This window comes from Enhydra lutris, unplaced genomic scaffold (genome assembly GCF_002288905.1).
Source record: "Enhydra lutris kenyoni isolate GAN:26980312 unplaced genomic scaffold, ASM228890v2 scaffoldscaffold24, whole genome shotgun sequence".
Classification (NCBI taxonomy): domain Eukaryota; kingdom Metazoa; phylum Chordata; class Mammalia; order Carnivora; family Mustelidae; genus Enhydra; species Enhydra lutris.
In genome coordinates, this window is record NW_019154108.1 from 4317126 (window position 1) to 4334328 (window position 17203).

Sequence of the window (17203 nt, forward strand, 5' to 3'; positions counted from 1 at the left end):
TTAATTAGCTCTCAGCCATGAAATCTCTACATCACATAAAGTGAGGTTCTACTTGTTCAAGTAACTACTTACTTGAATAATTTTTAGTTTTTAAACTTTTAAAACACTTACTCCAGGAAGAATTTAAGACTAGATACTACATATCTGAACATACATCTCACTTTCCCATTATAGTGAACATGACTGCTTAGCGAATTGGAAGTGAGTAAGGGAGAATATCAGAGTATGTATTTTTAAAAAATTCTCAAAGTGCCTTAAGAACTTAGTGAAATGTTTTGAGATATTAGATTATTTTTTTAAATTTAATTTTATGTTTTCACTGTTCCAAGAGTCATTGTTTATGCACTACACCCAGTGCTCCATGCAATACGTGCCCTCCTTAATACCCACCACCAGGCTCACTCATCTCCCCACCCAGCTCCCCTCCAAAACCCTCAGCTTGTTTCTCAGAGTCCATAGTCTTCTCATGGTTTGTCTCCCCCTCCGATTTCCTCCAATTCACTTTTCCTTTCCTTCTCCCGTTGTCCTCCATGTTATTCCTTATGCTCCACAAGTAAGTGAAACCATATGATAATTGACTCTCTCTGCTTGGCTTATTTCACTCAGCATAATCTCCTCCAGTGCCATCCATGTTGATACAGAAGTTGGGTATTCATCCTTTCTGATGGAGGCGTAATATTCCATTGTATATATGGACCATATCTTATTTTTTTTAAAGATTTTATTTATTTATTTGACAGAGATCACAAGTAGGCAGAGAGAGAGAGAGGAAGAGAAGCAGGCCTCCCGCTGAGCAGAGATCCCGATGCGGGGCTCGATCTCAGGACCCTGGGATCATGACCTGAGCTGAAGGCAGAAGCTTTAACCCACTGAGCCACCCAGGTGCCCCAGACCATATCTTCTTTATCCATTTGTCTGTTGAAGGGCATCTTGGCTCTTTCCACAGTTTGGCAGCTGTGGCCATTGTTGCTATGTACATTGGGGTACAGATGGCCCTTTTCACTACATCTGTATCTTTGGGGTAAATACCCAGTAGTGCAATTGAGGTGATAGAACAAATCAATAAGAGAAAAGAAATGCATGGTCCTCTCAACTGATGCAGAAAAAGCATTTGACAAGATACAGCATCCGTTCATGATTGAAACTCTTCAAAGTATAGGGATAGAGGGAACATTCTTCAACTCCCTAAAATCTATTAAAAACCCATAGGGAGTATCATTCTCAGTGGGGAAAAGCTGACATCCTTCCCTTTGAGATTAGGAACAGGACAAGGATGCCCACTCTCACCAATATTCAGCAAAGTACCAGAAGTCCTAGCAACAGCAATCAGACAACAAAAAGAAATAAAAGGTACTCAGATTGGCAAAGAAGTCAAATTCTCTCTTCGAAGATGACATGATACTTTATATGGAAAACCCAAAAGACTCCACCCCCAAACTACTAGAACTCATACAGCAATTCAGTAATGTGGCAGGATATGAAATCAGTGCACAGAAATCAGTTGCTTTCTTATACAGTGAACACATAGAAAGGAAAATTAGAGGATCGATTCTATTTACTATGGCACCAAGAACCATAAGATACCTGGGAATAAACCTAACCAAAGAAGTGAAGGATCAATACTCGAACTACAGAACACTCATGAAAGAAATTGAAGAAGACACAAAAAGGTGGAAAAGCATTCCATGCTCATGGATCAGAAGAATAGACATTGTTAAAATGTCTTTACTGCCCAGAGCAATCTATACTTTCAGTGCCATCGCAACCCGCAATCAAAATTTCACTGGCATTTTTTAGAGTGCTGGAACAAACAATCCTAAAATGTGTATGGAACCAGAAAAGACTCCGAATTGCTAAGGAAATGTTGAAAAAGAAAAACAAAATTGGGGTATCACCTTGCCTGATTTCAAGCTTTGCTACAAAGCTGTGATCACCAAGACGGCATGGTACTGGCACAAAAACAGACACATAGACCAGTGGAACAGAGTAGAGAGTCCCGCAACTCCTTGGTCAAATGATCTTCGACAAAGCAGGAAAAAAGTAGATTATTTTTTGATACTATAGGCAACAACTCTAATACTGGTAGACTATACTAACAGAAAGGAAACATTGGAGAAGATGCAGTTAAAATAAATTTTAAGGGCATCTGGGTGGCTCAGTCGGTTAAGCATCTACCTCTTGATTTCAGCTCAGGTCATGATCTCAAGAGTCGTGAGATTGAGCCCCAAGTTGGGCTCCACACTCGGGTTCTCTCTCCCTCTCCCCTCCTGTCCCTGCTTACATGTGCTGGTGTGCTCTCCTTCTCTTTCTCTATTAAATAAATACATAAATAAATTTAAAATCTTATTTTTTATGAGACCAAATACCAAGCTATGATATTTTGTTTTAAAATTTGGTAATTACCTATTTAACAACCAAAGCCATTAACAGATCAAGAGTTAGTAGTTCACTTTACATGACCTAAAATAAGTAAATTCTTGAAAATAACCTGTAAAACTATAAAGCATTCTTCTCTGGTTTAGATTATGTTTTGAAAATCACTAATACAATTTTTTTTTAATTAAAAAAATTTTTTTTATAAACATATAATGTATTTTTATCCCCAGGGGTACAGGTCAGTGGATCGCCAGGTTTACACACTTCGCAGCACTCACCATAGCACATACCCTCCCCAATGTCCATAACCCCACCCCTCTCTCCTACTCCCCTCCCCCCAGCAACCTTCAGTTTGTTTTGTGAGACTGAGAGTCACTTATGGTTTGTCTCCCTCCCAATCCCATCTTGTTTCATTTATTCTTCTCCTACCCCCCCATACCCCCCATGTTGCATCTCCACTTCCTCATATCAGGGAGATCATATGATAGTTGTCTTTATCATATCATATGATAGAGTTGTCTTTCTCCGATTGACTTATTTTGCTCACTAATACAATTTTTAACTTATGCCACATTATGTTCATTGAATTGCTAGATTGTCTTTTTTTGTTTCTGTTTTTAGTGAAATAGAAAAATCTGGTACTATTCCTATAGCCAAACCAAGTGAAACTGAGCAGTCTGAAACTGATTGTGATGTTGGTGAGGTCCTTGAAGCGAATGCTCCCGTTGACCAGCCTGCCTTTGTCGGTCCACCTGAAAGGTGGGTGTGAGCTGTTACTTGCCTCTTGTGTAATTCCGTAATAATAGCAGTGTCATGTTTGAATGGATTTTTGTGTGTGCTTAATTCTACTTTATGATTGGGAGAAAGCTAATCCCTTTGTGCTCTTTTCTTGGTTTATTTTGTATGTGAAAATTGTAACAGTTTAGATTACATAAACTTGCCATTCAGCTTATTTTTTTTAATACGTCTTTTTGGTTTCAAATAGCCTTGTTGGTCAGCATATAGAAAATGTGTCATCTTCACATGGCAAAGGAAAAATAACAAAATCAGAATTTGAATCAAAAGTTTCAACAAGTGATCAGGCTGATGGTGATCCAAAATCTGCACTGAATGCTTCAGATAATTTAAAAAATGAGGTAGGTATATAACTTGCACTGTTTCCTACTTTATTATATACCTCTTTATCATTAGCTAATCTTGCAGTTTGCTAACCGTATTTGCCACGAAATCAGGGATTGAGTAATTAATGAGGACTATGGAACTGAGGTGAGCTGCGGTCCCTCAGAGCAAGTGGGTACTTCCTGGGTACTCTTGCCAGTATATCATTTATATGTAGTGGTTCCATGTATGAGCTGTCTTGTATATAATTAAGTCGTTTTCTCTTACCGTCAGCTGTTTGATAGCAGATACATAAAGTCCTCACTTAAGCAGTTTCTTGGAGAGCTTTATGGAAGAAGCTATGATTATTAAATTCAGGTATCTTCAGAATATAAGTTTAATTCCATACGCAATGTTAAATTTAGGCTCTTGACCCAGAATTATTTTAAAGAGACATTTTTACATTTTGTTAGTTGTGTGCAGAATACAGCTTACATTGAATAGTATGAGTTTTACAATTACACTATCCCCATGTGGCAGTTTTACTTTCCTTCCTCCTTTTGAGTTCTGCTTTGACTTCATATAGAGGCTAAAGCAGAGTTTCTTGAAGAAATGATGATAGAGAAGTCTAGGCCTACTTCAGTAAGAAATAACTGGGTAATAGAGATGAAGTCCACTCCATGAACTTAATAAAAAGTAAAATGTGCAAAACCAAAGAGTAGTTCGAAGTACTGAGTACCATGTCCATATTTGTTCCTTTTTAATTTGGATCTTCTGTTCTCTACCTTTTCTTTCATGTATTTTCAGTGAATCTATACTTACAACTAACTAAACTTCCTTCTAGAGACTTTACTATCACTGTACCAGCTGTTTTTATGATGCTTCTTACCGTTATAGGAGCTCAACATTTTGTAGCCTACCATCTTGAAGGAACTAATTTTCCCAATGAAACCAAATCAAGCATATATTATAGTTCAGTTGTCCATAAATAAAATTAAACAAACATTACAAAAATATCTTCTTTGGAGGTATTTAAGTATCAGATGTAAAATTTAAGCACGGCAGCCAGTTTTGTCCCAGTTTTGCTTGTTCTCCTTAACCGTTAGCAGACTGAAACTACTCTTCATTACCTAGGATCTAAAAATGGTTTGTGAGTTTGTGCTAGTAGGCAAAACGGTGTAATTTTTAACTGTATTAATATCCTGGAAAAATTATCAGATAATGAGCACTTTATGAGATACCTAGTAGTTTTGTGTGTTGCCTAGTTCAGGATGATTCTTCCCAGTTAAGTTTGTGTAACTGGAGAGGTTTTGTTTTCTGATGCAAGATCTTTGTGTCATCGCTGTTATCTCAAGAATCTGGAAGACAGGGGCACCTGGGTGGCTCAGTGGGTTAAGCCTCTGCCTTTGGCTTAATTCATGATCTCAGGGTCCTGGGATCGAGCCCCAAAGCTCCAAATCGGGCTCTCTGCTCAGCGGGGAGCCTGTTTCCCTCTCTCTCTCTGCCTGACTTTCTGCCTGCTTGTGATCTCTCTCTCTGTCAAATAAATAAATACAATCTTTAAAAAAAAAAAAGGGGGGGGCTCCTGGGTGGCTCAGTGGGTTAAAGCCTCTGCTTTTGGCTCAGGTCATGATCCCAGGGTCCTGGGATCGAGCCCCGCATCGGGCTCTCTGCTCAGCAGGGAGCCTGCTTCCCTTCTTCTCTCTCTGCCTGCCTCTCTGCCTACTTGTGTTCTCTGTCAAATAAATTAAAAAAAAAAAAATTAAAAAAAAAAAAAGGAATCTGGAAGACAGTCTTTGCCATACTGAGAGACGGTGCTTTACCAAGTGTTTTTATTGTATTGTTTAGTTCTCTTGTTTGTTGTTAAGAGGTGATGATGAATGCTTTGTGCCTCAAAAGCGTATGTATGTCCCTCTACTTTGTGTTGTATTTCTTTTAGTATTTGGGCTTTGTTTTTAAGTACTCAGGTAGGTTAATTTTTATATATATGTGCCTTTTGCTTATCTTCTCACTGTGTTCAAACTAGGTTTTTATTTAATTTTTTAATTAATGGTAATACTAGCTCTTTAATCTTACTTTTGCTGTGTATTTAATTTAGTAGCCACATACTTTTTTTAGTCAGTCAGCTTGTTCGGCAAAACACTCTGAGATGGAGATTATATGGGAGCCCGTTTGCTGTCTTCCCAGGGGAAGAATATGGGGCTTTGTATTTGTGTAATTCTTATAAACTAGTGTATTAGTCTAATTCTTATATACTAGGCTCAGTCCTTAAGATTGTGCTTTTCATGTAGCAAGTATTAGTATTAGCTCTCAAATATGTGCCCTTCTGTGTAGAGCATGTGTATATTATATGAGACTTAGCAGAGTAAGTTGTCTAAATAGATGTTGTGCACTTCTCAGGGAACATATTAATAAGTATGTTATGCATTGTTCTAAGAATACAGAAATAAATAATGGAATGAGCATCTTTACATATATTATTCAGCTTATGGAAAAAATGACAGATTAAATTTTGTGCCTTTCCCTGGTTATATTTCTTCTCTTCAGATAGAACACCTATGTCAAATTCAGCGTGTGTGTGTGTGTGTGTTTGTTTAAGAATGTGTTTTTAAACTTTTTCCAAAACTGCATGATTAGAAACAGTACATACTATTATTTGGCATATTTTGAAGCAATATAAAATGGTATCATTCCTGCCTTAAATATCATTTTACTCACCATTGTTTTTGAGATTTGTCTATTCATTGTTTGCAATGTTGTATTTCACTACCACAGTTTATGTGGTCTTTAATTAGTGGATATTTAGGTTGTTTCTAATTTTTTATATTACAATCAATGCTGCAGTAAGCATTCTGATGCATATTTTCTTAGGTACATGTGCATGTTTTCACTCATATTGCATGTCTTAATATTGCTAATTTTTTTTTAAAGTTTAGTTATTTAAGTAATCCCTACACCCGATTTGGGGCTTGAACTCAGGACCCCAAGATTGGGAGTTGCATGTTTTTCTGACTGAGCCAGCCAGGCACCCTTAATTTTGCTAAATTTTGGACCCCCTTCAGCAGTCTAATAGATGTCCCATGGTTCCACAGACATGCCACACTTAAAACTCCATCAGATAGGTATAATTTATTCAGTATCTCTGGTTTTCATTTGCATTCTCCTGATTATTACTGAGATTGAGCATTTTGTATTTTCTCTTTGCTGAATTTATTGTTCATCTCCTCCATTATTGACTGTAGGCGGTCTGCAGTTGGTGGTAGTCCTTTATTGGTAGCATACATTGCCACTACTTTCAGCTTGTGGCTTATTGGACCATGCAGTTTATGATTTTTTAATACATTTAATTTCAAATTTTAATCCAGCCAAAAGTATCAGCCTTTTTTAAAATGATCTATTCTTTCTTTACCTTGTTAAATCCTTTTATATATGAACATTTTTGTATACTTTCTTTAAAAAGCTTTGTTTTTCTTTAGACTCTGTGTTTCTTTATGTTTTTAAATCCACCTTAAATTTTTATGGAATGGTAATGCATGTCAATGATGTTTTAGAAACTATATGCTACATCTAAAATTAGTTAGCTTTCTTCAATGCATATATTACTTTAACTTAAATTTTAAGATGGATGCATTACAAGTACAGTATTTATTGGTACAGTTCTGTGTGTAAGTAATTGTTTGCTTAGGATATAAATTTTTTTTTATAAGCTATACTTAAATTGCTAATGTGAAGGAATACATCTTGTGGTGCTTAGGTAGAAGATTTCAATTTTTTCAAGAGAAACTCAACTTCTAAGTAAACCAAAACTTTTTACATTTCATTTTTTAAAAAAATATTTTCTATCAGCTATAAAACTGAACTTTACTTTCACATAAACATTTATATATACTTTTATAATTTATTAATCTGTTTTCTCCGTATTCTTCACATTTCTTTCAGAGTTCTGATTATACAAAACCAGGAGAAATTGACCATACATCTGTAACAAGTCCCAAAGACCCAGAAGATATACCAACATTTGATGAATGGAAGAAGAAAGTTATGGAAGTAGAAAAAGAGAAAAGTATGGAAGCACTTGTGATTCTTATTTATTTATTTATTTTAGGGAGAGGTTTAAATAATGCATTTCTCTCCATAGTTGGTAAAATAAAATAAAACTTTTGAAAACTTTTTAAAGGTGAAAGTTACTAAGATGTGTAATTATCAACATATGCCATTTACCTGTGTATAATTATATAGTTTTAATCTTAATTAAAATCCATTCTTGTAAATTATTAAATGAGGAAAAAAATAAGATAAATTAGGCAGAGCAGTACTTTTCATTTCAGTTTATAAGAGGAAAATTGCACAGAAACTGTTGTTTTTCATTTTTGTGGGGGCTTGTCTGAGATATGAATGAAACTTTTGAGTCATAAAGCTTTAAACTATAAATAGAGTTAGATTGAGGTATTACAGTTTCTTATTGTAAAGAAAGTCTCAGAATTAAAAATTCTTAATGTTAGAAGGATAGCATTTATCCTTAATAAAATATTGTATGCACAATATTTTGATTCTCATGGATAAGCTTCATTTTGAGTATTATTTAGACATAAATCAAGTAATGCAGATTTTTGTAGTTAATTTGGTTTGGGGATATATTTTAAAGCGAATGAGGTAAAGCATTTTGAATTTCTTAATTAAAAAAAAAACCTCTCTTAAGCATTAAAATCTGTTCTTCAGTATTACTGTTTTTGGATCATTGTTTGCTGGGAGTATTTTAAATCATAATCATCATATATATATATGTTTATAATAAGGTTTGTCTGCAGGTCAGTCAATGCATCCATCTTCTAATGGAGGTCTACATGCCACAAAAAAAGTGCAGAAAAATCGAAATAATTATGCATCAGTAGAATGTGGTGCCAAAATTTTGGCAGCTAATCCAGAAGCCAAGGTACTCAACTATAAAATTCTTCTATACTTGTAGGATACTAGTAACTTTATTAAATAAAGGCATCAGTTTGCTGAGAACTACATTTTTAACATGAGCTATTTTTCTGATTCTCTGATAAATATAGGATTATGCTTTTAAAGACATTATCTTGTATGAATTCTTAGTTATATTGGTTGATACATTGCACCTTTTCTATTTCTTTGAAAGACTTTGTTTTTTTAGAGCTGTTAAGGTTCACAACAAAATTGAGAGAAAGGTACAGGGATTTCTTTCATTTCCCTTAGCCCCACATGCTTATCCTCCTCCATTATCAACATACTTCCCACCAGAGTGATGTATTTGCTACAGTTGATTAACTTACACTGACACATTATCACCACCTTAGATTCACTCTTATCATACAGTCTGTGGGTTTAAACAAATGTGTAATGTCATGTCTCAATCATTATAGCATCATACAGAGTATTTTTACTGCCCTAAAATCCTCTGTGCTCCACCTGTTCATCCTTCATCCCTCCCCTCAACCGCCAGTCTTTTTACTGTCTCATAGATTTGTCTTTTCCAGAATGTCATGTAGTTGGATTCATACTGTATGTAGCCTTTTCAGATTAGCTTCTTTTGTGTAGTAATATGCATGTAAGTTTTATCCTGGCTTGATAGCTCATTTCTTTCTAGCGCTGAATAATATTCTTTTATCTGGATGTGCCATAGTTTTTCTCTTCATCCACTGAAAGGCATTCATCCTGTCTTTTAACTTAAAACGTGTTTGAAGTTTTAAAAAGAAAATAGTAGAAAATCGTTTTTCCTTTATAGTAACAGACATTTAATTTAAAATGTTTTGTTATAAGGCTTTCTTAACACTGTAGACATAATCAGTAAGTTCTAGTCATTTTTATGCCTTCTTCTCAAATGAGTATTTTAGAATCTTAGTATTTTAAGATCTAAAAATACAGAAATCCTAGAAATCTTTAGAGTTGAAATATTTTTCCTTAAGTAATTTATTCCCTTCCCCCCTTTTTAAAATAGAGCACATCTGCTATTCTTATAGAAAATATGGATCTTTATATGTTGAATCCTTGCAGCACTAAGATTTGGTAAGTAACATAAAATTTAATAACATGCATTCTATGTGTGTACATATTACGTGAAGCTTTTATGTTAGGATTAGATCCTCTGGTCACTTAAAAAGCATTTATGATTGATAGGTGCTGGTACTGTAATTACCTTAGGTCCTGGGTTACAAAATTGAATACAAAATACCTTTCCTTTTAAAAAGGTCATAGCCACAGACAAAAAATAGGTCTAGCCAAATAATTATGAAATAGTATAACAAGTATTGCTGTAAGGTTATGATAGGAACAGAGATGGTATGTAACTGTGAGAGGACGAGAGAGGTCTTCCTAGAAGAGCTAATTCCTGAGCTGAATCTTGAAGGATTCATAAGGAAGTCATATATGAGGGAGAGGTATTCAGGAATTGAGGAATAAGAGAACAGTGCTAAAAGGAGTGTATTTCTTTCTTTCTTTCTTTCTTTCTTTTTTATAAAGATTTTTCTTTCTTTATTTGAAAGACAGCGATCACAAGTAGGCAGAGAGGCAGGCAGAGAGAGAGGGGGAAGCAGGCTCCCTGCTGTGCAGAGAGCCTGATGCGGGACTCTATCCCAGGACCCTGAGATCATGATTTGAACTGAAGGCAGAGGCTTAATGCACTGAGCCACCCAGGTGCCCCAAAAGGAGTGTATTTCTTACGGGCAGCTATAAGTAAAAGCAACCTGAAGAAGTTAATTTAATCATGATAAGAATAAAAGTATACCTAAAGTAATTGTGGACGAGGAGACCGGAGATTTAGTTTACCAATAGCCAGACCATCGAATTCTCTGTATACTTAGCTTAAAATTTTTTGAAGTTTGTTAGAGACCATGGAGGGAAATGTTTAAGTAAGGAAGTGACACGATTTCACTGGTGTTTTAAGAAGGCTGGTTCTCAAAGGATGGCCTACAGCAGAATGCAATTGGGAGCAGGGACACCAGTTAGGAGCCTGTATTAGCAGTGTAGGTACAGAAGACAGGGAGATACGAAAGAGACTGTAGCAGATAAAATTGGCAGTCTTGTTTAGTAATTGGATGTGGAGAGAGTTATCTAGGAAGTCTCCCAGGGTTTTGACTCCTACTTGGATCTATGACTCTGCCGTTAACTAAGTAGGAATATAGGCAAAGGAACAGATTTATGGAGGAAAATAATGTGTGATATACCAACAGTTTTATTAGATTATTTGACTTAATTGCTCAAAAGCAGCTGTTCAAAAAAGAATTGAGATAAGTCACTGCCATCATATTGATTTACTAAAAATACATATATTGATTTTTTTTTTTTTAAATTTGAGGAGAAACTCTTTAAACTTTAAAGATAATGCTTATTTTCTGTTCTTGGCCTTCACTTCTTGTGATACATTTACACCACAAATTATTTAAGGGTATTAAGGATGATTTAAAAGTTTATTTTTCCCTGTGTCATAAATTGGATTTGAAGAAATGATCACCTGAGATTATAATTTAAGTATTATTTTGAGGTTTTTGTTTTTATTTGTAGGAGCCTCTGTAGTCAGTAACAGCTCGAGTTTTTATGTTCCATAATTTTGTGTTTCAAACAGAAACATGCTGGGATCAAGTTATATGAAGGAGTCATAGCTACCTATTTGTATTTTAATGTTTCTGCCAAACTAGTATATGTGTTTACTCTATATTTAGTTTTTGCTCATTTATATATATGTATCTTTTCACTGTATAATTGAACTTCAGGGCACCTTTAACTGATATCACCTGATTTAAGTAGGTTAATTCTCCTAAGGTATATTAAGACTACACAGTCTTACTGTAGTTTTATAAGTCTTAATATCTGGTAGAGTAAGTTTATACCTCATCTTCCTCAAAACTTTCTTCGTTATTCTTGTTTTTATTTAAATTCAAGTTAGCTAACATGTAATAGTATTGGTTTCAGGAGTAGACTTTAGTGATTCACTTATATACAACACCCAGTGTTCATCACAGGTGTCCTCCTTGATGCCAATCACTCATTGATCCCATCTCCCCAAAGCACCTCCCCTTGAGCAACCTGTTTGTTCTTTATAGTTAAGAGTTGCTTATAGTTCTCCTCCCTCTATTCTTTATCTCATTTTACTTTCCCTTCCCCTGTGTTCATTTGTTTTGTTTCTTAAATTCCATATATGAGTGAAATCATATGGTATTTGTCTTTCTCTAGCTGACTTATTTTGCACTTTAGTTCTACCCATGTTGTTGCAAATGGCAAGATTTCATCCTTTTTGATGGCTCAGTAATATTCCATTGTATATATTATACCACATCTTCTTTATCCATTCATCAGTTGAATGGAATGGGCTCTTTCCATAGTTTGGCTGTTATTGATAATGCTGAATTGAGGTGCATATACCCCTTTGAATCTGTATTTTTGTGCATTGCTGGGTCATAGGGTAGTTCTGTTTTCAGCTTTGTAGAATAAGTTTGGAAGTTTTCCTTCCATTTCTCTTTATTTTGGAATAGTTTCAGAAGAATTGATATTAATTCTTCTTTAAATGGTCGGTAGAATTACCCTTGGGAATCCATCTGGCCCTGGACTCTTATTTGTTGGTTAATTTGTGATTATTGATTCAGTTTCTTTGCTGGTTATGTGTCTGTTCAAGTTTTCTATTTCTTCTGTTTCAGTTTTGGTGATTTATGTGTTTTAGGGATCTATGCATTTCCTCCAGATTGCCCAGTTTGTTGGAATGTAATTGCTCATAATACACTCTCCTGTAATTGTGTTTCTGCAGGGTTGGTTGTGATCTGTCCTCTTTCATTCCTCATTTTATTTATTTGGGTCCTTTCTCTTTTCTTTTTTGATAAGTCAGGCTAAGGGTTTATCAATTCTGTTAATTTTTCAAAGAACCAGCTCCTACTTTCATTCATCTGTTCCACTATTTTTAAAAATTTCTGTATCATTTATTTCTGCTTTAATCTTTAATTATTTTTCTTCTTCTGGCTTTAGGCTTTATTTGCTCTTCTTTTTCCAGCTCTTTTTGGTATAATGTTAGATTGTGTATTTGAGACTTTTCTGGCTTCTTGTGGAAGGCCTGTATTGCTAGATGCTTCTCTTTCATGACTGACTACCTTTGCTGCATCTCAAAGGTGGAAATGAAAACTGTTGTGTTTTCATTTCCATTTGCTTCCATATATTTTTAAAATTTTTTCTTTAATTTCCTGGTTAACCCATTCATTCTTTAGTAGGTTATTATTTAACTTCCATGTATTGGTGGTCTTTTCCAAATTTCTTCTTGTAGTTGACTCCCAGTTTCATAGTGCCATGGTCTGAAAATACGCATGGTGTGATATCAATCTTTATGTACTTGTTGAGACCTGATTTGTGACCCAGCATGTAATGTATTCTAGAGAGTGACCCATGTGCACTTGAGAAGAGTTGTGTATTCTGCTACATTAGTACTAAATGTTCTGAGTGTTCTGTTAAGTCCATCTGATCCACTCTGTCATTCAAAGCCATTGTTTCCTCATTGATCTTCTGCTTAGATGATCTGTCCATTGCTATAAGTGGGGGTGTTCCAATTCCCCTGCTAATATTGTATTATTGTCAGTGAGTTTAAGTTTGTCATTAATTGATTTATATAGTTGGCTTCTCCCACGGTGGGGGCATAAATATTTACAAGTGTTAAATCTTCTAGTTGAATAGATCTCTTAATGATATAGTGCCCTTCTGCATTTCTTATTACACTCTTTGGTTTAAAATCTAGTTTAACTTATGGCTACTCCAGTTTTCTTTGACATCTATTAGCATGATAGATGGTTCTCCACCCCTTCACTTTTAATCTGGAGGTATCTTTGGGGGTAACATGAGTCTCTTGTAAGCAGCATATCAGTGGGTCTTCAGTTTTTGTTTTTTTTTAAACCATTCAGATAGCCTGTGTCTTTTGATTGGAGCATTGAGTCCATTTATATTCAGAGTGATTATTGATATGAATTTAATGCCATTGTATTACCTATAATGTCGCTGTTCCTGTAGATTATCTCTGTTCCTTTATAGTCTTTGTTGCTTTTGGTCTCTCTTTCCTGCTCAGATGGTCCCCTTTAGTATTTCCTGTAGAGCTAGTTTAGTGTTCATGAACTCCTTTAATTTTTGCTGTCTTGAAAACTCCTTATCTCTGCTGCTATTCTGAATGCTAGCCTTACTGGATAAAGTATTCTTGGTGGTTTTGGGGTGTTGAATTTAGTGTGTTGAATATATGCCACTTTCTTCTGGCCTGCCAAGTTTCTTTGGGCAGGTCTGCTGCTAACCTTATGTGTCTACCTTTGTAGGTTAAGGCCTTTTGTCCCTAGGTGCTGTCAGAATTCTCTCTTTGTCTTTGTATTTTGCAAGTTTTACTGTGATATGTCTTGGTGTTGACCTGTTTCTGTTAATTTTCAGGGGAGTTCTCTTTGAGTCTTGGACTTGAATACATTTCCTTCCCCAGATTAGGAAAATTTGGGGCTATAATTTCTTTGATAAACTTTCTGCTCCTTTTTCCTGCTTTTCTTCTTCTGGGACTCCTATGATAAGGGTATTATTGTGCTTTATGGAATCACTAAGTTCCCTAAGTCTGTATTCATGATCTACTAGTTTTCTTTCCTTCTTTTTTTCCATCTTCATTATTTGCCATAATTTTGTCTTGTATATCACCTGTTTATTCCTCTGTTTTTCCATCCTCATTGTGATTACATTCAGTCAGTCTTGCAGCACCTCAGTTGTAGCATTTTTCTTTTTTTCTGCCTGACTAGTGTTTAGGGTTTTTATCTCTGCAACAAGTTTTCTCTGGTGTCTTCTATGCTTTTTCAAGCCTATCTAGTCTTTTTTAAAATTAATTTATTTGAGTAAGAGAGAGAGAGAGAGAGAGAAGGCACATGGAAGTGAGGGGAGGGACAGAGGAAGAAAGAGAAGTCTTAAGCAGACTCCTAGTTAGCACGGAGCCCAGCACAGTGTTTGATCCCAGGGCCCTGAGACCATGATCTGGGCTGAAATCAGGAGCCGGCTGCTTACCCAACAGAGCCACCCAGGGTCCCAACAAAATGTCGTTTTTACAAACACATTTTCGATTGCAACAGATTAATCGTTGCCAGGAATGAATTTAACAAGATACGTAATATGTGCGTGGAAATTTTTAAAAATTATCTTACTGAAAGACATTAAAAGACAGAAAAGGATATGTCCTGTTTATACTTAAGAAAACTCAATATATAAGGCATCTGATTCAGTAAAATTCCAAACAAAATTCGTCATGACATTTAGGGAATTCAGCAAGATAAGGTGAAATTAATAAGAAAAAAGCAGAAGCAGAAGAGTAGCCAAGATGGTCCTGAAGAATATGATGCACACACTTGCCCTACCTGATGCTCAGATCCAGACAGCTAAAGAAAGTGCGATGTTACTGCACATGGTGATGAACTGATCAGTGCGACAGAATAGGGAGTACAGAAACAAACCCCTGCTCATAAGGAGACTTTCTGATAAAGGTACAGTGTAAATCAGGGGTAAAGTGTGGAATTATTGAATAAACGTAGTTGAACTTACCTGTCTCAAAAAAAAAAAAAAAAAAAAAAAGATGATGTCAGGCTTTTAAATTCTAGAGAAAATTAACCTTTCACCTTTAGGTTTTTAGTCCCAATGGAATTTTTTTTAACATATGGTGTGTAGAATGGGTTCATTCTTCCCTCTCCATTTTTCTGTTTAGATAATTTTTTTTTAAATCAGGCTTATCTAAACAAACAGATCAAAGTATACCTAGTTAAAAGGTCCAGGCACTTACCCCTGCAAGCAGGAAGGACCTCTGCAGAGCAGGACAGACTTGTGGGAAAGAGCAGCCAAACCCAGCAGCAGAAACACTTCCTGAAGTGCCAGGCCCTGGACCGTGCGCGACCCCTTCTTAATAATAGCATGACTCTCAGGAGCAGGAAACATGACAAGCTCTCATAATATGCAAAAGACAGAAACCTAGACAAAATGACAAGACAGAGGAATTTTCCCCAAAGGAGTATCAAGAAGAAATCACAGCCAGGAATTTGCTCAAAACAGTTAACAAGGAGTGTATCTGAACAAGAACTTAGAACAACAGTCAGAAGAATACTAGCTGGGCTGGGGGTGCCTGTGTGGCTCAGTCAGGTACTTGGCCAGCTCTTGATTTTGGGCTCTGTGCCCAGCTGAGGAGTCTGCCTGGAGATTCTGTCTCCTCTCCCTCTGCTCCCCCCCCCCCGCCCCGCCCCCTGCTCACACTCATGTGCATGCTCTCTCTCTCAAATAATTTAAAAAAAAAATTATAATTTATTGTATATAGATGTCCAGTTTTTTATATATGGACCTTATATGCAGCTATCCTTTTATATGCTTTTTAAATAATATGCAGATTTTTCCTTGGGATTTCTGTGTAGAAAATTATATCGTCCCTACAAATTTTTCTTTTTAAAACATTTTTTTAATCCTTTTCATCGATTTTACTTTCTTTTTGTCATTATGTGCTGGCAAAGTCCTTGTTATTCCTTATTTTGAAGGCATTGCTTCTTACCTTGTACCATTAGGTATCTTGTAAGTTTGGAATTCAGTTATAAAACCATCTGGACCTGTGGGTAGATACTAATTTTCTTTTAAGGGTGTAATTTAAAAGCTAAGTAAATGTTCACATGGTTCAAATCCAAAAAAGTATTTCAGAAGGGTGAGGGAATTACAGTGAGAGATATTCTTCTAATCTCTGTCATCTCTCTTCTTATTCAGTGTTTAATTTTTAGATATCTTTTTAGTTTCTTTATGTAAATGCAAATGTAGATTTTTATTGATCTTCCTCTCTTCACAGAACTTAGTATATTATACACTGTTTTTCACCTTGAATTAAATTTTTTTTTTTTTTTTAAGATTGTATTTATTTATTTGACAGAGAGAGATCACAAGTAGGCAGAGAAGCAGGCAGAGAGAGAGGAGGAAGCAGGCTCCCCGCTGAGCAGAGAGCCCGATGCGGGGCTCGATCCCAGGACCCCGAGATCATGACCTGAGCTGAAGGCAGCGGCTTAACCCACTGAGCCACCCAGGCGCCCCAACCTTGAATTAAATTTTAACTTAACAATATCTGGTCATCTTTCTTTCTTTCTTTTTTTAAAGATTTTTATTTATTTATTTGACACAGAAAAAGAAGGAGAGAGCAGGCAAGCAGGGGGAGTGGCAGGCAGGGGAGAAGTAGGCTCCTCACTGAGCAAGGAGCCCAATGTGGTGCTCCTGGGATCATGATCTGGTCATCTTTCTATTTTGCTCATAGAAAACATTTTCATTCTTTTTGATAGCTGTATAAAATTTCATTATATGGTTTTACCAATATTCAACTAGTCTTCTGATGGTAAATATTTGGTACTTTAATCTTTTACTGTGGCAGACAGTGTTACTATAAATAAGCTTGGGCATGTACCATTTTGTACTGGTGTGAGTAGATGGGAATAGTTACAAGACTATTTAGGTTTACTAATTGTTCTTGAATTAGTTTTGGTAAATTATATTTTTTAAGGAATTTGTCTTTAATCCATTTTCAAAGATTTTGTAATAAAGTTGTTGGTAGTATTTTATTGTTTTAGTGATTTTTTAAAAAAAATTCCTAATATTTTAATTTATGTCTTCTCTCCACAGACCAGTCTGACTTTATTGATTCCCTCTATCATGTCTTTTTTGTTTTGTTTTGTTTTGTGGATTTCTGCTTGAAACTTTATTATATTTTCTTTATGTT

The 17203-nt window shown here is 35.6% G+C and overlaps 1 protein-coding gene across 3 annotated transcripts in view; it reads left to right on the forward strand.

Moving 5' to 3' along the window:
• Positions 1 to 17203, forward strand: part of LOC111150778 (SUN domain containing ossification factor) — a 96593-nt gene that overhangs the window by 34059 nt on the left and 45331 nt on the right. For 2 of the 3 annotated variants that reach the window (XM_022508375.1, XM_022508377.1), the window contains exons 5-9: positions 2998 to 3135; positions 3362 to 3512; positions 7414 to 7537; positions 8271 to 8407; positions 9434 to 9501. In XM_022508375.1, coding sequence (XP_022364083.1) covers positions 2998 to 3135; positions 3362 to 3512; positions 7414 to 7537; positions 8271 to 8407; positions 9434 to 9501 — 618 coding nt within the window. The remainder of the gene's footprint in view (positions 1 to 2997; positions 3136 to 3361; positions 3513 to 7413; positions 7538 to 8270; positions 8408 to 9433; positions 9502 to 17203) is intronic. The other variant, XM_022508376.1, reaches the window with a different exon arrangement.